This window comes from Astatotilapia calliptera, chromosome 6 (assembly GCF_964374335.1).
Source record: "Astatotilapia calliptera chromosome 6, fAstCal68.1, whole genome shotgun sequence".
NCBI classification, from domain to species: Eukaryota; Metazoa; Chordata; class Actinopteri; order Cichliformes; family Cichlidae; genus Astatotilapia; species Astatotilapia calliptera.
This window is the reverse complement of record NC_137427.1, coordinates 9,302,991-9,327,434: the sequence shown is the minus strand read 5'-3', so window position 1 is coordinate 9,327,434 and position 24,444 is coordinate 9,302,991. Positions and strand designations below refer to the sequence as shown.

The 24,444-nt window shown below is 40.7% G+C and overlaps 2 protein-coding genes across 4 annotated transcripts; both read left to right on the top strand.

The window, feature by feature from the left end:
* Positions 1–48: 48 nt before the first annotated feature.
* taf5 (TAF5 RNA polymerase II, TATA box binding protein (TBP)-associated factor) lies at positions 49–7,436 on the top strand. 2 transcript variants are annotated; one of them, XM_026170085.2, is made up of 11 exons: positions 49–481; positions 1,963–2,188; positions 2,283–2,598; positions 2,823–2,986; positions 3,139–3,274; positions 3,641–3,761; positions 3,838–3,967; positions 5,994–6,158; positions 6,302–6,479; positions 6,639–6,816; positions 6,940–7,436. In XM_026170085.2, the coding sequence occupies exons 1-11, from the start codon at positions 61–63 to the stop codon at positions 7,152–7,154; spliced, it is 2,250 nt and encodes a 749-aa protein (XP_026025870.2). In that variant the 5' UTR covers positions 49–60; the 3' UTR covers positions 7,155–7,436. The 2 variants fall into 2 exon arrangements, with proteins under 2 accessions (XP_026025870.2, XP_026025869.2); XM_026170084.2 differs by having other exon boundaries at positions 1,960–2,188.
* Positions 7,437–9,971: 2,535 nt separating this feature from the next.
* pdcd11 (programmed cell death 11) lies at positions 9,972–24,415 on the top strand. Of its 2 annotated transcripts, none has more exons than XM_026170082.2 (36): positions 9,972–10,104; positions 10,401–10,523; positions 11,187–11,330; positions 11,502–11,666; positions 11,974–12,135; positions 12,215–12,335; positions 12,514–12,689; positions 12,811–12,918; positions 13,033–13,245; positions 13,355–13,479; positions 13,565–13,625; positions 14,286–14,432; positions 14,554–14,805; positions 14,911–15,036; positions 15,119–15,313; positions 15,468–15,638; positions 15,738–15,951; positions 16,107–16,256; positions 16,580–16,692; positions 16,794–17,293; positions 17,407–17,469; positions 17,741–17,837; positions 18,021–18,110; positions 18,196–18,298; positions 18,788–18,965; positions 19,779–19,835; positions 19,928–20,050; positions 20,173–20,295; positions 20,539–20,704; positions 20,982–21,098; positions 21,204–21,347; positions 21,525–21,775; positions 22,906–23,074; positions 23,185–23,338; positions 23,635–23,800; positions 23,953–24,415. In XM_026170082.2, the coding sequence occupies exons 2-36, from the start codon at positions 10,422–10,424 to the stop codon at positions 24,122–24,124; spliced, it is 5,418 nt and encodes a 1,805-aa protein (XP_026025867.2). In that variant the 5' UTR covers positions 9,972–10,104; positions 10,401–10,421; the 3' UTR covers positions 24,125–24,415. The 2 variants fall into 2 exon arrangements, with proteins under 2 accessions (XP_026025867.2, XP_026025865.2); XM_026170080.2 differs by having other exon boundaries at positions 21,201–21,347.
* The last annotated feature ends 29 nt before the right edge of the window (positions 24,416–24,444 follow it).

Sequence of the window (24,444 nt, the reverse complement as noted above, 5' to 3'; positions counted from 1 at the left end):
GTCTTGTACGGTTAGTGTTTTCCGTTGATTTACGTCGCACATGCGCAATTCATTCTGAAAATGGCGGCCGTACAAGGTGGTATGAGCGACGCTGACATAGAAACGGACATTAAAACAGAACCATCAACCGATGGCTTTGGAAATAACAATGCTAACGATGGTAGAGTGCTCTCTGCGTCTCCCGGCTCCGGCTCTTCGACTGGAAGCAACAAACAAACAGCCGCGGTTACCCCGGAGGACCAGCAGACATTGCTGGCAGTCCTGCAATTCCTCAAAAAGAACAAACTCATCGAGTCCGTCGAGATTTTGCGTCGTGAGGCGGGATTACCGGAAAATTCACTGGACCCGAAGGCAACTGAATCGGCCGGGGCAGGATCGGGAGGTGCTGCCGGTATTGTGGACTTAGAAGGCGGGGATGTGAGCTCTCTTCTCAGCCGAGTTACCGGATCATCCTCCGCCGGAGCCCAGGCGCCAACGAAAGGTACAGTACAGTTAGCTGCCGCTTTTATGTATGAAACACTTAACAAACATCTCCTGATCAACCACGAGTCTGACACAACAGCCTAATGTAGTGGTATCAGTTAGGGATAATGCTCAGAGCGCTAAGAGTTAAGCGCTTCTTTACTACAGGGTGTGTTAACTTCGAGTACTAACATATTCGAAGTTTATATAGCTTTAAGTTTTACGGCAGGGTTACTTCGTGTTCATTCAGTGAAGCGATTGCAGTGATAATGTGTTTTTAATGTGATGATACCAGTAATAATATGCCGTGTATGATGTGAAAGTCTAATTGCAAATAGAAAGTGAAACAGCTAAATATATTGTTATTAACTGATCATACCCTTTAAAATTTAAAAAAAAAAAAAAAGGAGGCAAACTTGAGTTTATATGCGGTGGAAAGAAACCCAGGGTCAGATACAAACTCTGCAGTTTTTTTTAAAGAAAAAGAAGGTTTAGCTTTACCAAGCATCAAAGTGTATCAATCAGACTTTTGATATATTGGTGATGGGAGGGATACACTGCAAAATCGAAAAGTTTGGAAACGGAATTTTTATGGTGGTTCGCATCAAACTCGAGATTTATACCTGGCATGCATGATAGAAAGTTCAAGCACTGGGCAAATAAAGGCATCGCAGCAATATGCACAATGTTTAAGGGGGAAAAATATGTTGGGTTTTGAAAGACTGAAGGAAAAATTAGAATTAGGTGAAGATGAACAATTTTGATACCTAAGATAAGTAAGGTATTATTGTGAGGAGGAGGATAAAACTGATCAAATAAAATGAGATTATTGAGGTATTTCAGAAGAAAACGCAGAGAAATCTCTGCTTTGTACAGAGATTTAAGGTCATGCAGAAAGACGTCCTTTCTGTATATTAAAGACAAATAGGATAAAAGAAAAGAAGGAACAAATTTAAGAAGGAACTTTAATTTTTAAAACACAGTGCATGGCCACTAACTCCAGGATACAGAGAGAATTTAACATGATCTGTTTTGTTGTTGTTTTCTTAAGCTTCAAAAACTTGGAGGAATGCTGCATGCTGGAGACTGTGTGGACAAATTGATGTAGAATTGTGCACATGTATTTTGGTCGTGCCAAAAAATAAAGGGGTTGTGGAATAAAATGTGCAAAGCTTTAGGATATGGAATGCAAAAATCATGCAAGACATTCTATTTGGGCGACTAGTCAGATGACACAGGACAAAAGGAGGATGGATATTTTTAAATGTTTTTAATATTATCAGTCAGTTAAAAAGCAATCACCAGTATAAAGTGGGATCATTGACCTCGGAGCATTGGTGGTGCATTGTTGGTAAAAAATAAGTCTTAAAAAAGGCAAAGTTGTATTTACTTTGTAGTTACATTGACAGTTTAGGTAATCTTAAAAAGGATTTTTCCCACGTGGATACAACCAACACACTACTAATACAACCCATCTCATTGGGACTTTTTCATCAGCAGTTGCAGAGGACCAGCCAGATGTCCGTGTGGTACTGTCAGCTTACAGCCAGCAGGGAGATCCAACTCTTTATGAGGTCTACTACAGTGACCTCAAAAAGTTCATAGAAACAGTATTGGACTGTCACAGAGCTGAACTGTCCCAGGTCTTCTACCCACTTTTTGTCCACATGTATCTGGAGCTGGTGTACAACAACCATGAAAGTGAGGCTAAGGCCTTCTTTGAAAAGTGAGTCTAATTGTACATTATTCCAAATATCAACCACACTCCATTTTCCGTGTACCTTAATAACTTTATTTCTTTATGTTCACCTCCCTCTCAGGTTCAGTGGGGACCAGGAGTGCTACTATGAAGAGGACTTGCGTGTTTTATCTGGCTTGACAAAGAAGGAGCACATGAGAGGCAACGAGACTTTGTTGGACTTCCGCACCAGCAAGTTTGTCCTGCGTATCTCCCGCGACTCCTATCAGTTGCTGAAGAGACACTTGCAGGAGCGTCAGAACAACCAGATCTGGAATATTATCCAAGAGCACCTCTACATTGATATCTTTGATGGCATGCCACGCAGCAAGAGCCAGATAGATGCAATGTCTGGCAGCTTGGCAGGAGAGGCCAAGCGTGAAGCCAATAAAACTAAGGTTGGATTTTTACGCCACACATTTGGACGTTTGACAACTTGAATTTTGAACCCATGACCCTATACTGAGGGCATCCAGTAGCTTTTTAAAATTAAGATAGCCTCACATGTATCTGCCACCAGTTTGAGCAATTACTTCTGTCTTCTTTTCATGTTTCTTTACACTTATATACCAAAACCTTTGAAATGACATGTCCTTGTTCCTTTGTCACTCACCATGTGAAGGTTTACTATGGATTGCTGAAGGAACCAGAAATTGAGCTGCCCCTTGATGATGAGGATGAGGAGGCAGAGAATGAGGAGGGTAAACCCAAGAAGAAGAAGCCAAAAAAGGACAGCATGGGCTCCAAGAGCAAAAAGCAGGATCCAAATGCTCCTTCACAGAATAGGTAGGGATTGTTTACACAGTACTGTGCTGTGTGTTTGTTGCACACTACTGTAGAGGCTAATCTAATCTTCTTGGTCAGATATATTTTGAATGTCAAAGTCATGCTTTTTGAATCAACACAGAAAGAGGTCTGATAAAATGTGTCTTATTTAGGATACCCCTGCCAGAACTCAAAGACTCAGACAAGCTGGACAAGATCATGTACATGAAGGAGGCCACGAAAAGGATTCGTCTAGGATCAGATAACCTCCCCTCTGTCTGCTTCTACACTTTTCTCAATGCATACCAGGTAAAGCTTTATGATGCATTTAATTTGTTTGCCAGAGGAGCAGCAGTTCTCCAAAATGATGGTTAGTCAATACCTATTTTTTTGGCCATAGTTTCAGTTGACTTATGTTTTCCTATAGAGGGGACAAATAAAAATGGGGAAAAAATAATTTTATCCCACACCTGGAGACTTGTTCATGAGTGATGAATTTAAAAAACAAAAAAACCTCATTATGTTTCCGGTGTAGGGAAATATGTAGGATTGCGTTCTGATTGTGGGTGTTTGGATATGATATCGGTCGTAGTTTCAGAATTGTCATACCTCTAATGATTGTGCATTGAAGCAGTGAAAACTATGACATAAATTAATTGTATTTATTTTCTTAAGGGTCTGACTGCAGTGGACTTCACTGATGACTCCAGCCTGATCGCAGGAGGCTTTGCTGACTCCACAGTACGAGTGTGGAGTGTCACACCGAAAAAGCTCCGCAAAGTCAAGTCTGCAGCAGGTACACTATTTTATACTGACAACATCTTTACTTTTCTAAAACATTGCCCTTGAATTTTTTCCTATTTTCTTTCAAGACTTGAACTTGATTGACAAAGAGTCAGACGATGTGCTGGAAAGGATCATGGATGAGAAGACGGCCAGCGAATCAAAGATAATGTATGGACACAGTGGACCAGTGTATGGCATCAGCTTCAGCCCGGACAGGTAGAGCCACTCGTCCACCTGACGATAATGGAGATTACATGTTTTTTGTTAAATCCTTTAAAAATTACACTATTTATTAGGGGTGCAACGACACACAAAATTCACGGTTCGGTTCGATACTTTGGTGTCACGGTTCGATATTTTTTCGATACAAAAAAAATGTTCATGCCTTTTTAATTTGTCATTTATTAAATTTTCACGGCACATTCCGCACCACATCTCTGTGCGTTCATCATTTGTTTGAAGCCAGCTCACCTCCTGCAACTAGTTTTTCGAGAATACGTGCTTCTTTTGTGGTTCGGACTCCTGACATTTCTTTGGAGGTGGAGGAACATCACAGTAATTGCTTAAAGGAGCTTCTTTGACATCTTTAAGAGTTCTAAACAAATGTCTGTCCTCCTGAAAATCTTATGTACGCAAACACGCGTTGCAACTTCTTATCTTGTGCGCGTTTTTTATTTTGACAGCGAATGGGCACCTGCGGACCACTTATGTGCAGCCCTGGTTATATAGCTCGTCATATTGCAGCCACAGAAATTATTTTGTCCATGAAACCATAAAGCTGCACTTTCTTTTTGCCTTATAGTCTGATTTGTCATAACTTTTCCGTTTTGTGGTAAGCTTTTCTTTGGCTGTCACTTCTTCACCCTGACCTGTCTTATTTGGCTCAGCAGAACTGAAATATATATCCTGCTGCTTTTACACACGCACTCACATAACGCTCAGCGATTCTCTGCGCGATCAACCTCTCACATGTTTAAGCTGCGGGAGATTTCACTTGTCATGTTTGCATAGTAAGCTAACGATTAATAAGACGATGTCAGAGGAATTGGTGCGCAAATTATCATCACTCACCAATCAGTGCTGTCGCTCTCTATACACAGTTCGCGCGATTGCAAAGTGAAAGCAAAAAACAAGCGCAAATTCAAACGCGATTTCAATATGTCACATATTGACAGTGGCTCACCGATGCCAATGACATAATTACCCAGCTACATTTCTGAAAGAATGCAAAAGCATTGACATATATTTTTCCTTCCTACGATAGCCCGACGGGCAGGGCAGAGATAGATTTTGGTAGCCCGACTGGAAAAATCGCTAGCCCCAGGATGTCGGGCTAGCGATTTTGCGAGCCCTGTATCTGATTGAGGAATCACTCATCTTTGGAAAAGAGAGTTTATTACAGAGAAATGGCTCTTTCCAAAATAAAAGCTATACTATCCGCTTCTTCTGGGCTATATTCTCAGCAGCATATTAAACATATCAGGTCCCCATAAGGAGGATCATGTGCTAACAGCTATCTAAATGACTCGGCTAAAGTTAGTAGCATGCGTGCTTGTTGTTTTTGTCTGCTTCCACTTGTCTTTGCACTAGGATGATGTCGGCGTAAATGTGCAGTCATATTCGTTGTGTTCCCACTAGTGCTGTCAGTGTTAATCTCGTTGAAATGACGTTAACGCCACAACACGGCAAATCTCCGTTAACGAGCTACCGCCGATCGCCCCGTGCATGGGGCTGGACGGCCAGCACGTTAACGAGCTAACTGCGCTAACACACTAGCTCCCACCCATGTAATTGAGCATTGCGTGGCACATCCAACATACTGTTTTACTTTAGTCCATGACGCGCTTACCTTCAGGGTCATACGTCACATGAAAACCAAAATAGTTCCAAACGCCAGATCTGAATGAGGGTGGAGGAGGTTAAATTTGCCATGTTGCAAGGAGAGCTTAGCTTTCGTCTCGCTAGCTTGCCCTGCGCTCAGTGAATCTGCGTTCGACTACTCCGCCTAGGCTGCACTGTCGAGCGCAGATCCACTGAGCGCTCAACACAGACAGCATCGTCAGAAGGAAAGTTGATCAAATAAATTAAAAATGTTGTATTGTTCGATACATATGCGTACTGAACCGAAAGCACTGTATCGAACGGTTCAATATCGATACGAATATCGTTGCACCCCTACTATTTATTTATTTATACAACAGATCAAGCTGTATATGTCATGAAAATGTTTCTCTCTTTTCAGAAACTACTTGTTGTCCAGTTCAGAAGATGGTACAGTAAGGTTATGGAGTCTCCTAACGTTTACTTGTTTGGTGGCCTACAAAGGGCACAACTACCCAGTGTGGGACACGCAGTTTTCCCCCTATGGCTACTATTTTGTGTCTGGAGGACATGACAGGGTAGCCCGGTAAGAAACTTCAGACCTTGTTTTGTAATTATTTGATAGCATATTGGAACATCATGTTGTTGTTGATCCACATTGGCTCCTTCTACAGGTGCTTTTCATTGGTCCACCTTCTGCTCTTTTTTTTTTTTCTTCTTTCTTAACAGACTCTGGGCGACAGATCACTACCAGCCTCTGCGGATATTTTCTGGTCACCTGGCTGACATCACTTGCACTCGTTTTCACCCAAACTCCAATTATGTTGCCACAGGATCATCTGACCGTACCATCCGTGTGTGGGATGTCCTAAGTGGAAACTGTGTGCGCATCTTCACTGGTCATAAGGTTAGAGTTCAACAGACATCATTTAGAAAATGTCATTTTAGTCACATTATATTGAAATGTGCATAATTGTTCATGTAATGATGTATAGTGCAGCACAGCTAGAAATAGTAAATGCTGTTTAAACATCTGTGAATCTAATATTTTAATGTCATCTTCCAGGGTCCCATCCATTCACTCGCTTTTTCCCCCAATGGGAAGTTTTTGGCATCAGGGGCCACTGATGGCAGAGTCCTCCTGTGGGACATTGGCCATGGATTGATGGTGGGAGAGCTCAAGGGCCACACAGATACCATCTATTCCCTCAGGTTCAGCAGGGATGGTGAAATCCTTGCTTCCGGTGAGTGTTGCAAGTTTCTTTATACTTTTCCATCAAGCGATTAACCTCAAACAAAAATGATATGACATGGTCACGGCTCAAAAATGCACTATAGCCAGAGTGACAAAGTGTAATGTTTTCCAGGTTCTATGGACAACACGGTTCGCCTGTGGGATGTAATGAAAGCATTCGATGACTTGGAAACAGATGACTTCACGGCAGCTACGGGACACATCCATTTACAAGATAACTCCCAGGAGCTTCTGCTAGGCACCTACACGACTAAATCAACACCTGTTATACACCTTCACTTCACCCGGAGGAACCTGCTTCTGGCTGCTGGAGCCTTCAATCCTTGAGACTATTTCCCTCTGAGAACATAATCAATGGAAGCTAGAAATTATGCAAAACTCTGACTGCCAGAAGTAACTGAGGAAGGTTATGGCACAGTGAAAATAACTATTTATCAGTTTACATTTGGCTAGCATAACAAATTAGGTTAGCCAACTATGAGAGCCAAACAGAGGACTGTATGTTTAAGTCGTTGTGTTGAGTACAGCCTTACTGAATACATGGCTGACATTTCTGTATTATAGTCTTTTATACTGGTGCACACTGTAAATAAAGAAAAGTGTTTTCTATGTTTTGGGCATAGATGTTTTTATTGTTAACATTGGAAAACCAAACACTCAAATTTCATTACAAGCATGTCCAGCTGCTCTTTCCATTCCAAGCTGTTTGAAATGATGGGCAAATGGAAGCCTGTAAGGACAAAAGAGAGTCAATCAATTCAACTGAATAACTACAACATGGTGCCAAAGAACACTTTCACATGTGGCAGAGTAAACGACCTGCTTTGCCATGCAAGCCACAGTTGCTTCCCCAATACTTTTCAAAACGAGCAAGATATGAGTTTCTATTCGTTAGCAATTTATCGTTTTTATGCACAGCAAAAAACATTGTTTGCATACCACAGACAAAATACACATTTAGTGCAAATATGCAAGTGTAGTAATAGATAAGCAGAATAAGCATGGGTGATAAATATGGATCATAACTCTTCTTTCAGCTGCTCCCTTCAGGAGTCACCACAGTGGATTATCAGCCTCCATCTCTCCCCACCCTAGCATCCTCTGTCACACCAACCCCCTGCATATCCTCCTTCACTACAGCTCCATATTACCATATAAATATGGGTCATAAATTCTACCATTAAGAGCAGAATAAAATTCTGTGTAATAAAATATAATTCAAGCTAACAATCAGAATTTCATCAATGTTTTGGTTTAGCAGGGAGTAGTGAAGAGTTACTATCGCAGTTTGAAAATCAGATATATTTAAAAGAAATAAATCACCTAATGACAACAGTAACGTTCTGCTAAAATTTGACTTGACCATAGTACTTGGAAAGCTGGTGGCTGGTTGCTTGCCTACAGACTGTTAACACTGAAAAGCAGAAAGACTAACATACTTACATAATCACTTTTCTGTGACAGCAGGCTTTTTCTTAGGCTTCAATTTGAAGAAAAGGGCGATGGCTGCAAGGCTAGCATATGTGGCCAAAACACACTAAAAAAAAAAAAAAAAGGGGGGGGGGGTATATAAATGCTGTGAGCAATGCAGTATGACAAAGTATGACAGCAGCAGGGACGTAGAGCTTCTTGCTTTTAAACAATTATACAATTAAGCAGTTTATATACACAACTCACATTCCTCCTTCCTGTGATTGTGTATGAATTGAAGTACTTGGCAATTCCAGTGAACTGGTGCTGGGTTCCAGCGTCATGTCCTGCCATGATGGATATCAGATGGTCCTACACAAGAAAAATGGCAAATAAATAATTAGTATACTATATGATAAGCAGATATATTGACTGTACAGAAAAATAACGTCTTCCAGATGCTCCCTTTAGGGGTTGCCACTGTGCATCACCTGCCTCCGTCTCACCCTATCCCTAACATCCTCGACTGTCACACCAAACCTCTGCATAGCCTCCTTCGCTACATTTGTGAATCTTCTCTGTGATCTTCCTCTTATCCTCCTGTCTGGCAGCTCCAGCATCTTATTCTCAATTTAACCACCCTCTTCTCTACACTCAAACCATCCTATCCTCCCCTCTTGAACTTTGTATTCAAAGCGTTCAACCTGAGCTGTCCCTCAGATATATAATAATTTCTAATTCTGTCCATCCTGGTTACGCCCAATGGAAATTTTAACATCTTTAACACTCCCACTTCCAGGTTGCCCACCTGTCTTTCTGTTAACGCAACCATCTCACTACCATCGTCTAAAACTCCATTTTCACTCTTGCTGAAAGAACAAGTTCTCCCAAATGATTATTACACTTTGTAAGTAAATCATGTCTCTATTTAATGGTAGTGATTTGGTTGGGAGCTATTGATCAGAGAAGGCATGACACGACATATTATCATTTTCTGTAAATGTAGAGAGAGGTGAATTCAGAAATCATCAAGGTCCTAACAGAGACTATAGCTAAAATAAATTAATTCCTAGTACTGGGTAGACTTTATGGGTGTTATTTGAGAAGGGGGAGCTCGAGCACGTTTGCAACTACTACTCTGATGCACAACAAAAAACCTATCGGTAAATTAGCTACTTAAAATTAGTACCAGCATAGTTACATAAGAGAAGTTACAGCCTTTATAGTTGCTAGCCCAACATGGTACGTCATTAAAATATGACCGACGTGAAGGACATGTCTTCGCATGAACACCTAAAATGCCAGGTTTTGCTTCTGGTTAAACAACGCTGCAATTCAAATGCATTAATACAAGACATTTTAGCGAGTAATGCACACTCTGTAGTCAGTTAACGTTAGCTTGCTAGGTTAGCTTGCTAGGTAGTTTATTAGTTTCAGATCCATGGCTTAAGCAGTACAACATCACAGATGCATTGTAAAGACAACTTGACTCTACTTATAACTGCTCAAAGCAAAGTAAGTGGTCCAACTTCTTTCTCAAGGTCTTGAGGCTTACCTTAAACACTCGAGCACAGTACAACCAGAATGAGACAGGTGCCCTTCAGCAGAGGCCGCAATGCTAAACTCGCTAGGAAGTCCCGCCCATGGTCAGCGATCTAGGACTGCGCCATTATTTGTTAAAAATACTGTCACTCAAATTTAAGGCCGAGAGCGTTCACTGAATGGCTAAAGTCGGTGCCAATTATTCGTTCTTCGCGGTCATTGGACAAAATTTGAAACGCCCACCGGAGTTTTTCTTCCGGGCTAAGGTCATGGCGTGTTGCTGAACAGCATGTGAGTTTGGATAGCCACAAACCGGAGATTTAATGTAAGAAACCTTTCATGATTCTGATTGTATATTTAAATGTACGTTTACAGCAATACATCATATATTTAAATCTTCAGTCCAGTGGAGGTTTTTTGCTAGTGTTTGTTCGTTTTATACCCGGTATTATTTAGCTCGTAATGTCGTGCATTTGGAGTGATTAGATCGACGAATACAGATGGACTTTTATCACTAAATAAAATAATCTGGCTCTCGCAGTCTCAGTGATTTGAAACTTGTGCACATGTGAACTAATAACAATTAGATGTCTTTTATAATGGCGACATTATTTTTCTTAGACGTCTTAAAGAACTTCATAGATGGCATCGGCGGTGGAGGACTTCCCTCGAGGAGGGACAGCAAAGAAGTCTACTGGGAGTAAAACAGTGGTTCATCGAACAGAAGCGGACAATCTGTTTCAGGTAGATTTTAACTTCCATCTGTTTTTGTCTGTCTTACTGAGTGTAAAAAGAATTGATCTGGGTTCAGAGTGCAGACAAAAGTGATCAAAATTAATAACCACAGGTATGTTTTTCACAAGAAATCCTTTTTAGTTATTCAGTTTCAACTCGGAGTTCCTTTTTTGTAATGTGACAATAGCATGTACAAATGAAAATTAAATTGGAATTTATCTTTTGTTGACCCGAATGTGTTGCTGCCTACATCTTGTGGAGAGGCATTGCCAGATGTACAGTGAAGCCGTCCATATCACTAACCCAGCCCTTCTGCTACTCTGCATCTGGAATCACTTCTGCACAGAAGTACTTCTCAACTCAAAGTTGGCTCTGTTTTGGCTCAGAAACTCTGTGGCTTCCACTGCAAATCAAATTATAAATGAAACAGACATCAGTGAGGCAGAATTGATTGTTACTGCCCCTGATGCATCTAGCACAGGACAGACCTGGCAAAGAGATCTGCTCTTTGCCACACCCGAGCTCCTTAGCTATGAGGTTAGGCCAATATTGTTTAAAAAAAAAAATCCCTTGATGTCACCTGGTCTTAAATAGGCTATTGTATACTACAACACTAGAGTGTATTATTAAAACATATTTCACATTTGGCAATAATTTGCTTTTCTCTTGCAGTCTAATGAGCAAGCTGAAACCAAGAAAAGAAAGGCAGGAGCCAAAGATGACAGCAAAAAGCTCAAGAAGCAAAAGGCAGAGGAAAAGAAAGTTGGCCTGACACTTAACGCTCCAGTCAAATGTGTGGAAATTCTGCATGTTAAGGTAATCAATCTCCCAATAACCTCTACAGTACATATACAGTATTTGAATGGGTTTTTTACGTTTCATTTCTTCTGTGTTTTCTGCATCTAAAAAAAATAACACTCTTAAGCAATTTTTTAAGCTCTTGCAGGATGCTCGTCTCAGTAACGGCTTGTGTGTGTTTTTTCCCAGGATGTGAAGGAGGGCATGCTGATGCTAGGCTGTGTGAAAGAGGTGACAGACTTTGAGGTGACCGTCAGCCTGCCTAGTGGCCTGCAAGGCTTTCTCAGCATCAAGAACATCTGCGATTCATACACCAAGCTGCTGAGTGAGCAGCTGGACTCAGCTGACACAGAGGTTGGCCTATATAGTAATGAACAGAATGTTGTAGGAGATTTGAATTGTCTTGGTGTTGAGGACATTTCTGCTTGTGAGTGTGCAACAGTGTAATTCAGTCCACAATATTCATAAAATCTTTTAAAAAATCAAGACAACATTTCTATATTTGTATATTCTATAACACCGTCTTCGCTCACATACTCAAAATGTGTTAGCTGACCCTCATACATAGTAACTCTGTATTAACTGTGTTTTAATTGTTGTGCAGCGTTTTGTGACTTTTAGGTCTGTAAAAGTGCCATATTAATTACTTTATACTTTGTAGGAAATCTGCTCTTTGCCACACCTTTTCTACCCCGGCATGGTGCTCAGGTGTGTGGTTGCCAAGTTGGATGTAACGAAGAGAGGCTCGCTTAGCATCCAGCTGTCAATCAATCCAAAACTGGTCAACAAAAGTCTGACCCCGAGTGGACTGAAAACTGGCATGGTGAGCTGTTAGTGAGAGTAACTGTTTAAAAACATCCATCAAACCTGCATTTACAGAAATTGTTGTATCTTTTGTGTAGGTCTTGAGTGCGTGTGTGGAGAGCGTGGAGGATTACGGCTACATCATTGACATTGGTGTCAGTGGAACCAAGGCCTTTCTGTCTAAGGAATCCCTGAAATTCAAACACAACAATGCTCAAGGTATGGAAAATAACTTGTTGCTCATTTTGGGAAACAGTTGTTTTGTTTTTCATGCATGATTTGGTTGTGTTTCATTAGGACATTGCAGATGTTTTCAGTTTTTATAAAACAAATGTAATCAGTTGTTTTTTTTTTTAAAAGGATCTCTCAAGCATTTGTGGTTTCTCCACATGTACAGAGCTGAAAGTGGGTCAGTATTTGACTTCCCAAGTAGAAGAGGTGAAGAATGATGGTCGCGTGGTCCAGCTTTCTGCTAACCTGACTACGATTGCTCAGACTTGTGCTGAACCCAAGCAGGGCTGGAACCTCACAACACTTCTTCCTGGCCTTCTGGTCAAAGCTGCCATCAAGGAGGTAAAGACAGTGTTTTTATGTTATCCGCTATATGTGTTCTGCTACTAAAACAACATGAAACAATCACCAGTGAAATATAACCTCTGAACTGCATGTAAAAGCCAGTATGTTGGTATTGCAGGTGACCAAACACGGCCTGATCCTGGACTTCCTGTCCTCGTTTAATGGCCAGGTGGATTTTCTCCACATGGAGCCAGAACAGGCTTCCAGCTACACTAAGGGACTTCAGGTAAAGTAGACCTGGCATGTTTAACACAGCGCTTATGATAAATGGGTGTTTAGAAATTTTGATGCCATGTGATAATTTGAGAGTACAAACCTCTTTTTGCATCCATCCATTCAGGTGAATGCGCGCGTGCTGTACATCGAGCCACAGACTCGTCTGGTGGGAATGAGCCTGCGCAGCCACCTTATTCATCTTGAGACTGGGATTGAGCCCGTTCCTGCAGGTAGGGAACGGATTGGAGAGGTGGTGAAGGAGTGCAAGATGACCGCTATGCACCACCTGTCTGGAGGAGTGTTGGAACTTCCGGACAAAACGTTGGCCTTTGTACATGTAAGTCAGCGTGATGCTTTGGACAAACTTTAACTTTTATAAATCTTGTATTTATATATTTTTTCTTCATAAGATGAGATTGAGATCATTTTGTTGTCTGCGTTGACAGCGGAACCACCTGAAGGAGTCTAATGAGCAAACTAATGAAAACAGAGTGTTTGCCCAGCCTGAGCACATCTGCAGGATCCTGGACTTCAGCCCCATGGAGCAAATTCATTTTGCTACTTTACGCAGGTATGTTACACTTCATTTGAGTGTCCACAGTAAATGTAGGCTTCACTGTTCTGATCTTTGCATGCCTCTCTTCTTTTGATTTTAGGAGTGTGATTGGGAAGCCTTTTTACAGATACCATGATGTTCAGGCCGGTCAGGTTGTGGAGGTAGGAACAGAGAATCATCTTTTGTTGGAAACTTGGCTTACATGTAACTTTTGATTATGAAAGTTTGAGTCAATGAAGTCTTTCAATGCATTAAGAGGATAACATCGACTTTATTAGGCAAAAAGCAAACTCATGGTCTGTTACTTATTGGGACAAATTTTAGTTTGTTTTTGGAGAAAACTTAAATTAACACTCACTCAAATGAACTCATTAAGTAACGTATTAAGTCTTACACAATAAGTTTGTTTCTATACAGAAGCAAATGGTACAAATATCACTTGTTTCTATTTCTTGACCACACCTGCGGTGTTGCTGTGAGGTTACTTTGGAACTTGTCTTTGCAAGAAAGCAACTAAGTGTATTTCCCAAAATATCCCTTTTAAAAAAATCCGTCTACTCAGTTTAATTTTTTATTGCGTCAAACCAGAAATGGAAATTCTCCTTGGCAGATATGTTAAAAATATCTTTGACTTAGGAACTCCAGTTTAATAATTTAAAATAGTGATGCTGAATGGAGAGATGATGCACATTAGTTAGAATTGCTGTAAATGAGCCTGAAACGGAAGGTTTAAACTGTGCACAGTTAAATCCTCACCTCTCTTTATTGTTCCCTGTTGTCTGTGTTACATTCTTTTCTCTCAATGTTTCTCTTTCTCCAAGGGGACAGTGTCAGTCCTGCTGAGTCATGGGATGGTGGTGCATCTGTCTGACCACATTAAAGGTTTGGTGCCTCGAACCCATCTGTCTGACATTGTCCTGCAGAATCCGGAGAAAAAGTACATGGAGGGCATGAAGGTCAAATGTCGGGTAAGTGCACTTCTGCCCTAACAAACAACTATAAAACTTCTGATGTGAAGTTTCAGCTGTGAGCGCTGATTTGCTGTTTATTGTTCCACTGAATATTTGTGTCTGCACACTTTGTCTTCAGGTGCTGTCAGTAGATGCAGAGAATAAGAAGCTGTACCTGACCAGAAAAAAGACTCTGGTTGAAAGCTCCTTGCCGTTGTTCCTGAGCTATAATGACACTCGTCCTGGTCGTGTGTCCCACGGCTATATCGTGAGCGTAAAAGACTTTGGCTGCATTGTCCGTTTTTACAATGGGGTTAAGGGTCTGGTGCCGCTCAGTGAGCTGAGCTCTGAGCCCATCGTTCGTCCCGAGGACATCTTCTACGTTGGGCAGGTAAGGTGATCGAATGTCATGTACACTGAGATTCCTGTATGGTCTTGATTTGTGTTGTATCTGTGATGTATCTCACAAGTTTGCTGGTCTCGATTGATAATCCAGGTGGTAAAGGCTAAAGTTCTTCAGTGTGATCCTGAAAAGGGAAAGATGGCGCTTTCATTTAAGGCAGTGGTCAAAAAAGAAAATGAGGAGACTGAAAAACCTGAGTTTGACTGTGAAGTGGGGAAGGTAAGAAGTCGTCTCTGTGGCGTGTTCAATTGAAAATATAATCTTTTGTCTTATTTTTATTAATTTGTCTTATTTATTGTAGAGGCTGGATGCAAAGGTGCTGAAAAAGTCACTCAACGGTTTGGAAGTGGCCATCCTCCCGGATGAGATCCATGCTGTACTGCCTATGAGCCACCTGTCTGATCACATGTCCAACTGCCCTCTGCTGTGGGAGAGCCTGCAGGAAGGAGATATCATCTCAAAACTCATCTGTCCAAGCAAGAACAAGCAGAATATTGTATCCTTTTTTTCAGTAGCCTGCAGATATTTTGCAGATCTGACCACCCGATGACCTTTACTCAGCTTTGATTGATTCACTATGTCCTCTTGGGAAATTCATACATCATCTATTTTGAAAAATGTGTGTTTCCTTAGCTGCTTCTCATTTAAAGACTCTCACCAAGAAACCAACAGTGAGATGGTCACTGGAGGAAGGAGTGGTTGCCAAAGATTTCTCTGAGATCACTGTTGGACTTCAGCTGGTTGGCTGGATCAAAAATATCATGCCCTATGGTGTCTTTGTGGAGTTTCCATACGGCCTTTGTGGACTTGCACCCAAATCAGTAAGTAAAGATCTTTTAATTTGTAAACTGAAAGGCTCATACTTGTATAACAGTTATATATTTTCCTGGTTAAATTTTCAAATGTTTCTGCTTTTCCAGGCCATGACTGACAAGTTCATCCGAGATACGACGAACACCTTCCAGGTTGGCCAGACGGTCATTGCTAAAGTGACAAACCTCGATGAGGAGAAGCGGCGATTCCTGGTCACACTGAAGATTTCAGAGGTCATATCACCACAGGGGGATGCCCAGACAAGACTCATTAATGGTCTTCAGGAGAGAAGAGCAGTCACTGAAATGTTGGTTATGAAAGGTATGTGTGAAGTCAATTAGATATAAATAGTTGCCTTTTGCTAAGTGTGTCAATAAACGCTGGGAGCTATAGACCCACGAAAGGCCAAATAAGATTTGAGTTGCAGAATTCCAGACATTTAGTGAGACTTAAGTTCCTGTTTTTGTTTTTTCTAGATAACAGTGAACTTCAGCAGCAGCTGGCTGCTCTGTCTGTTGGACAGAAACTGAAGCTGACTGTGGATACTGTGAATGACACCGGTGCCACGTTTAAGTCTGATGCCTTGATTGGTGCTACCATTCTGGCCAATAAGCACCACATGATGGGTATGTACTGAACAGGAAAAAACTAAATATTTCTCATATTATTATTATTATTATTATTTTTTGCTTTGCTTTGGTCAGTGAAGCTTTAATTTTGAAGAAAATATTAAATTGGTTGGAACTTGTGGATCAAAAGCACAAGGTCAAATAGACGGGTGAGCTATTTAGTGTGTATGTTGTTTTCACAATATTCAAAACAATATTATATTATATCTAATAACAGATGAAGTATGAAGTTTACCGATTCATAACATCAGGAGGTTACAGAGAAGGTATTTTGTATGAAAGATGAGCTCATATGTAACCAAAAACTGTATTTTTTGCAGGTGTTAAACTGACCAACGGACAGAAAGTCGGTGCAGTTGTCCTTCATGTTGACATGCTTTCTGCTTGTGTCCATGTCTCTATCCTTTCCAAGGTGATGGGGAAGAAGAAATCTGTGAGTGTTTATATATATATATTTTTTTTATTTTTTTTAAAATTAGATCTATAAAAATATAAATCCACCATTTGATTGTAATGTTTTTAATTTTTTTATAGCTGGCTGAAGGGTTGAAATACACAGCAATGGTGCAGCACATAGACAAAGACTTTGCCGTCATCTCATTGGGTGACACGGCACAGCTGACTGTGATCCAGACTTGCAGCCACCTGAATGAGATATTCCTGTCTGAGTCAGAGAAGCTGAAGGCGGGCATGACTTTGTCAGCTGAAGTTATTGAACCCAGCTGTCAAGAGCTGCAAGGGCTCCCTTTGGTGTCGTGGGAGCGCAGTATGCCAGAGCGAAAGCGCACAGCTTCAGAAAACCAGACTGGCCGCAAGGGCCACTGCTTTGGTGAAATCCTGCAGGGCACGGTGCGGACAGTAAAACCTACCTGCATCCAGGTTACCTTAGAGGATGGAAGCTCAGGTAGCGTGCATGTGTCTGAAGTGGTGGAGCCTGCAGAAGTGCGCCTGGGATCTTTCCCCACGTCATCAGTGAAAGTGGGCAGCGTGGTCACCGCCAGGGTTATCGGAGGACGAGAGGCTTCCAGTCACAGGTAATGATGGCTGTTGTGCCTCATTTTACCTGTTGGAGTAGACATATGATATGTATTCACTTTCTTTGTGTTATGTAGTAATGTAGATGTAATCGCAACTGTTTCTGTTTCAGATTCTTGCCATTCTCCCATCCAAAGTTCACATACACCATTTCCGAGCTTACGCTGATACCCAGGTAAATGTACAACACAAATAAACTTGCATTCTGGTTTTTATATTGCGTCACCTGAGCCTGATCATTATTTAATCCTAAAATATCCAAACAACCATCATTCACACATTAACATCTCCAGCCTTTTCTGTTACTAAAATATTGCACATGTGTTTAAAATGAGTAAAATTTGTTGCACTATAATTTTCATTGGGAATTTCACCCTCCCCAAACTCTTGCATATTTTGTGCTTTTTCTGTTTTTCATCTTTTTGGTCTTTTTTCCCTCTCTGTAGAAAACTGAATGAGAGTGTCGATTTCAAACCAGTTACAGCAAAAGAAAAACTGAGCAGCTATACAGCTGGGGAGGAAATTACATGCTTTGTATCAAAGGTAAGCTTTGAAGATCGAGATGGCTGGCTTTATATTATTTTACAAGTTTTGCCCCAAACTTGAAGTGATTGTACATTTAAAAAATCCAAAAACAATTTCAAAGGAAAAAGAAAGCCAAAAAGCAAGCTTGGAATTTATGTCCTCTTTCTTTTTTCTTCAATGTCTTCATGTTTCTCTCGCCAGTTTAACTCAGACAGAAAGTCTTTGGAAGTCACAACTGATCCCAGTGTTTCTGGAACGGTTGAACTGCTGGCAATGACCACTGATCCTAAAGTAAGTTTGTGTCTTTGCAAATGTATAGGAAGAGCAAATGTTATTTGTAAGAGGTCAATCATCTTACACTTTGTGCTTATTTGAGGATATCGGCCACCCCGAGAAACTGTACAAGCTGGGCCAAGCAGTCCGTGCCAGAGTGGTAGAAGCGAGCTTCCCTCCTCATCGCTTTGTGCTGTCACTCACAGGTAAGAGCTACATGAGGACGATATAGCCTCAACATATAGATTAAGATGTTTCTAGGAAATGTGCAATAATGACATTTATAATGATAAAGAAAAAATGTTATTTTATTTAAAAAAATATCTGCAAACCAAAATAAGGGCATTTTGCATCCTCCTGTTCCATTAAGCTGCTATCAGACTACTGAAGTTACAGTTTGAATCTATTGCCACAAGGTGGCAGCAGCAGCAACATTATAGTAGTAGTGACACAGCATAAGTTCAATATAAGCACTAAAGTAGCCTAGCTAGGTGTTTTAGTGAAAGTGTAACATAACAGGTTAACATTTTAGTTAGCAGTAACTGAAGTAACTTAACTTCATTGTTGATTTAGCTCCATTTTTAGCTACTAAAGTTTTTGTGTTATGTTATTGTTGTTGGATCTTCTAGTTTTGAAATCTGTATCACATAAAATCGGGTTAATTTAATTTCTGGATTCCTTTTTTTTTTCTCCAGGTGTCCATAAACTGGAGAAAGGCAGCATTACTTTGGGGATAGTAACAAATATTCAGCCACAAACTGGCCTGCTGGTCAAACTTCCCTTTGGGGGCATGGGGACTGTTGCTGTCACAGACCTTGCTGATGCCTACAGGCCAAACCCACTGGCTGTTTACAACAAGGATCAGTTTCTCAGGTCAGTGTGGATGATCTCTGTTATAGACCGTGTGCAGAAAAGAATAGTTTTAAGCTAATCTGCACTAGCTTCTGTTATCCAGTGCAAACTTTAATTTTGCATTTATTTCATTGTTTTTCTAAATTACCAGTAAGCAAATTAAGAGTTAAAACTTTTTGAGTGTAACAACGTTAAACTATATTTATTTAGTGGCTACTGAAACACTACAGCTCCCATCAGCTTGCATGATAAAACAATGCAAGTGTTGCAGCAGCAGTAGATTTAACTGTAACCTGTTTTCTTCTCTTATAAAAACCGATTTTTCATCATAGCTGTGATGTCTGCTGCAGTGTTCAGTTCTCTCTGTCCAGCTGTTACAGTAATGTGACACTCGTTGGCCCACATCTGTGGAGCAAAAATCTGAAAAGCTAAAGTTAGATCTAAAAAAAAAATTATTTTTTTTTAGAACTTTTCTTTTGGAGCAGCACCTGGAAGTTCTGTTTTCCCTTCAGCTTTTTTTTTTAAATTCAATATGTCAACCCACACTTTACCTTGTGGATTTCTCTTTTTTATTAGCTGTAATATTGCTGTGCCAGCTTAAATAGAAAAGACCTTTTTCAGTGGTTTAGTCAATACAAGTACATTTGTTATTTGAAGTGGAGTCAAAATTCAGTCTGCAGAATTCAGTTATGTGTCACTGACATGAAAATATTAAAATATCATCACAACTTTAATCTCAAGACTTTCTGATTAAACATGTTTAGTGACTGTGAAGTAAATATTGATTATTTTTTATATTTATATTATATTTATATTTTTAAAATATTTTTTCAGGTGTTACCTTCTCGATAATGAAAATGACAAGTGGCAGTTGTCTCTGCGACCATCAAGGTATGAGAAGGCATCGTTGTAAAAGTTTGATTTGTGATGATTTTTGTTAATAAAGCAATAAAAATGTATCGTGTTATAATGTGTTCCTCCAGGCTGAACCCAGACAAGGCCAAGCCAGCAAAAGACCCAGAAGTGTTGTCTGTAAACAAACTGAAGGCAGGTCAGATCATCAGAGGCTATGTGAAGTCTGTTGGAGAGCAGGGAGTCTTCATCAGGTAACTAAGAGATCCATTCACAGCAAACTAATGATTGTTTTTAGAAACATTTCAACATTTATTCTAACATTTCTGCTCTTACTTGTTATATCTTCTTACTGTTCTATATAATTGTCTTTCAGGTTGTCAAGAAGCATCATTGGAAGAGCTGAGCTCCAGCAAACCACCAAATACTTTGTTAAAAATCACAAAATCGTCTCTGAGCACCTGCCTCCCAACGCCCTGCTCACCACCAAAATTCTCAGGTAAAGTCAGCTCAGAGTTCAGAAATCACTCTTCAGAATTTATGCTTTGTTACCAATTTTCTACACCGATCCAGCTTAGAATTATATCTTAACTGCCATTAATGTAGCATTTAAAAATAAAAGGGAAAAAGTTCATTATCATACCAAGTTTCAGAAGTTCTCTGGGACGGCTTTAGGTAGGGACTATTTTCAGACTCCAAACTGCCATCCTACCATTTTAGTTTTTGCTATTCTTGTCTTCAGTATTGACAAGGAGGAGGAGTTTATCAACCTCTCGCTTCTCCCTGAGGACACCGGGAAGCCAGACGTCCTTCCAGAATCGCTCGGTCTGCCGCTGCGTCTCGTCAGAGAGGAGAAGAAGAAACAAGATAAGAAGAGCAAGAAACGCCCAGCATCTGAGAGCGAAGAGGTGAAAAGACACATTCAGTTTCTTTTTTACTTTCACATGTAAATTTATTTCATTTCCTTGTGTTTTTTATTACATTGTTAACTCTTTCATTTTATGCTCTGATATTTTTGAATCATCACTTTGCATTTTTGACAAAAACAAGGCCATTGTTTTTTCATCTTCCATTTATCATCTTTGGGTCTGACAATAATAAATCCTGCACTGATCTTTGCCTAGGTGACTTTATATATGTATTGAATTGTGGTTTACGTGGGTCTTAATGGTTCTTCATTGGCAGATCTCAAAGAAAAAGAAGAAGGAATCAAAGAAGGCAAGAACTGATGATAATGATAGTGGAGTAGAGGTGTACTTCAGAGAAGAGGAGGATAAGGAAGATGAAGGAAAACCTGCAAAAGTAAGCAACTGCTTATAAACCTTTACAGTCTTGTAAATCTCCATAGATTGGGTGATTTGAATACACTTAACCAGAATCTTATGAATACGTTCTCTCCCTCAGCAGGTTACATCCAGTGCATCGTGTCCATCTAGACTGCAGGTGACAGCAGGTTTCTCCTGGGATGTGGGTCTTAGCTCCCTGAAGCCTGCCTCTGCAGCGCAGGAGGAGGACTCGAGTGATGGAGAAGACCAAGAGGGAAGCACTAAGGTGAAAAAAGAAAAAGATGTACATTCTTAGTTAGTGGAGAAACAGAACTTTCAGCACATCAGTTTACCCCTTAAAAGACCTCATTCATAATTTATCCATTCTCAACCTTTCTCGGCTCTATCCCATCTCCTTTTCCTTCCTGTGTTTTACCTTAAATGTGCTCTTTCCGCCTCCCAGCCCCAGAAGAAGTCTCGTCATGAGCAAGAGCAGGAGAAAAAGGAAGCAGAGAAGGCTTTGATACAGAGAGAGGCTGAGCTGATGGATCCAAACCTGCGGCCCCAGGATGCAGCTGCCTTCGAGCGTCTGCTCCTAGCATCACCCAACAGCTCGCTGCTGTGGCTCCAGTTCATGGCTCACCATCTGCAGGCTACACAGATCGAGCAGGCCCGCACTGTCGCTGAAAGAGCCCTGAAAACGATCTCCTTCAGGTAATGGTAGACTTGTAGATGAATACACGCACTTAGCAACTTTATTAGTTACACGTGGCACACAGTACTGCTGGCTTAAGTCTGTATGATAGAGATTCAGCAAGGTGCTGGAAACATTGCGGTACTGACATCATAGTGTTACACAGGTGCTGCTTATTTATAAGAAGTTCTTTTATTGTGGTGCAGTTCTTTTATTCCACCTCATCCCAAAGGCTTTCTGTTGGATTTAGAAGCAGTTTGAGTTTTGAGTCAGTTCATGCTAATGCTTTCTCTGATAAAGGAGATATTTGACGACCTCCCCTGATGAGTTTTGACACCTTAGTATATAACAGTAAACATGTGGTTTGGCACGCTTTAGAACAGTTTAAGGTTTTTTTCCCAAGGGGCATGTGTATAGGCAGAGACCATCTCACTAACATCTGATGCACACCCAGTCATTTTGTTCAATAAGCAGGCCTGAAATATGGCAGGAATTCCTCAGTTCAAAAAAGAGCTTCAAAAACTTTACTCCTAGCAAGGTTCAAGGAAGTCAAGGAGATGTGTGGAAGTAGGGAGGCAGAATCAGGAACAAGTGAAGGTTTTGTTAAAGCTTTAGCTATCTTTTTGACTTTAACCCCTGCTGCCACCACCTAAACAGAGAGGAACTAGTCACAAAAACAAGTTAAACAGAAGTTATCAAGCACACTCATATGCACGAGGATGAAGTGGCAACAAAGACATGCTGTCAGAACAATGGCTCTGTTGCACAGGGGCTTTCCTCTCTCTGGTCGCAAGTCCTCTCTTTACTCACTGCTTTGTGTTAGGCATTTAATAATGTGCTTTCTAAAATAGTCAAACCAGCCTTTCTCACATGAATGCTTTTCTGCATTCAGATCACCTTTTTTCTGCACTTTGATGTTCACTTTTAACTGCAGCAGCTTTTGAACTATATTTACACGCCCAAATGCTGCAAGTCTGTTCTAAAAATGGTTGACTAAATAATCGTAGTTTAGTCAACCAGTCAGCTACAGCAATGAGTAGTTGAATTTGTTTAACTGATAAAGCGATCTCTGCATCCAGTTGCAAGAAAGTTTGTGCACAATTTAACTAAAGATGGTTAGATGTGTAAAATTGTGCCTGTTGTGGTTCAGGGAGGAGCAGGAGAAGCTGAATGTGTGGGTGGCCCTGCTGAACCTGGAGAACATGTATGGCACAGAGGAGAGTCTCAAGAAGGTGTTTGAGCGGGCAGTGCAGTTCTGTGAGCCCATGCCTGTATACCAGAAGCTGTCTGAGATCTACGCCAAGTCCAACAAAATCAAGGTACTTTCTCAGAAAATACCAAAATATTTAGGTATGCATATTTAAATAAGCATCTGATATATGCACGATCTGTGTGTTGTTGACTCATTGTGGGGGTTTTTTGTACCCAGGAGGCAGAGGGCCTGTATAAGACGATGGTGAAGCGCTTCCGTCAGAATAAGGAAGTATGGTTTAGCTATGGGACCTTCCTGCTTCAGCAGGGTCAGAGTGATGCTGCCAGTAATCTCCTGCAGAGGGCGTTGAAGAGTCTCCCTCCAAAAGAAAGTAAGAGGGCCTGTTTAAACATCTTGTCATACTAAAGTGATCATAGCGTCTGTATGTACAATACCTCCTATGTACATTTAATGTATGCTGTCCACCAATAACTTAGCGCTCATGGTTTTTGCAGTTATTCTTAAATATTAGGGTGGCTGTTTATACAGTTGCATCCCACCACCCAACACCACCACTAGCACTGAAACTGATGCAATATTTTTAACAATTCCCATTCTTTTCACCTGTCAAAGCTGTGTTTTTCTACAGGACGTAACCTTTTCTGTGTTCTCATCCTCTTCTCTCAGGTGTGGATGTGATCGCCAAGTTCGCTCAGCTGGAGTTTCGTTACGGTGATGTAGAGAGAGGTCGCAACATGTTTGACAAAGTCCTGAGCACATACCCAAAACGTACCGACCTGTGGTCTGTTTTCATCGACCTCATGGTCAAACATGGATCGCAGAAGGAAATCAGGTGAACAGAAACTTTCTTTTCATCGTCATGGTTACCATACGTTATTCCATATGCTATAGCGTCTGTGTTCCTAAACAGTTACACACTCATAAGAACTGACATGTGAGATGGATAAGTGTGTAATATTGTATTACAACTTCTGCCTCTTTCAGAGCGCTCTTTGATCGAGTGATCCACCTGAGTGTTTCTGTGAAGAAGATCAAGTTCTTCTTCAAGCGTTACCTGGAATATGAGAAGACACATGGCACCCCTCAGAGCGTCCAAGCAGTAAAAGAAAAGGCCATTGAGTTTGTGGAGGCTAAAGGCACAGAGGGTACCAAGTAAAGTCCAGATATATGCAGGCAAACACCTTATAAATGCAGGTGGACACACGTGACTTGCTGTGTATTTGTATCCTCAGATGAGGAGGAGCATTTTCCTCAAAATGACCAATATTTTAGCTTGTAATTAAGTTTTTTGTAATAGTTGTGGACTCTTGAGTGTTGAACTTGTATGCTACAATACTGTGGGTCTATAAAACAACAGTTTTGTATGATAATGAGTAAATCATGTCACGATGATTGCTGATTGTTTGAACAGATTTATAAAAGCTTCAATAAAACCTTTGTCAGTTGACTCGTTGACCTTTCAATAAATCCAAGGCT

Bases quoted from the DNA above. Each gene is read 5' to 3' on its own strand.
- taf5 (XM_026170084.2), top strand. From the start codon at position 61: ATGGCGGCCGTACAAGGTGGTATGAGCGACGCTGACATAGAAACGGAC. The intron at 3,762-3,837 runs GTACACTATTTT...TTTTCTTTCAAG, and splicing joins CAAAGTCAAGTCTGCAGCAG to ACTTGAACTTGATTGACAAA. The intron at 6,817-6,939 runs GTGAGTGTTGCA...AATGTTTTCCAG, and splicing joins TGGTGAAATCCTTGCTTCCG to GTTCTATGGACAACACGGTT.
- pdcd11 (XM_026170080.2), top strand. From the start codon at position 10,422: ATGGCATCGGCGGTGGAGGACTTCCCTCGAGGAGGGACAGCAAAGAAG. The intron at 16,693-16,793 runs GTGAGTGTTTAT...ATTTTTTTATAG, and splicing joins TGATGGGGAAGAAGAAATCT to CTGGCTGAAGGGTTGAAATA. The intron at 17,294-17,406 runs GTAATGATGGCT...TTTCTGTTTCAG, and splicing joins CGAGAGGCTTCCAGTCACAG to ATTCTTGCCATTCTCCCATC.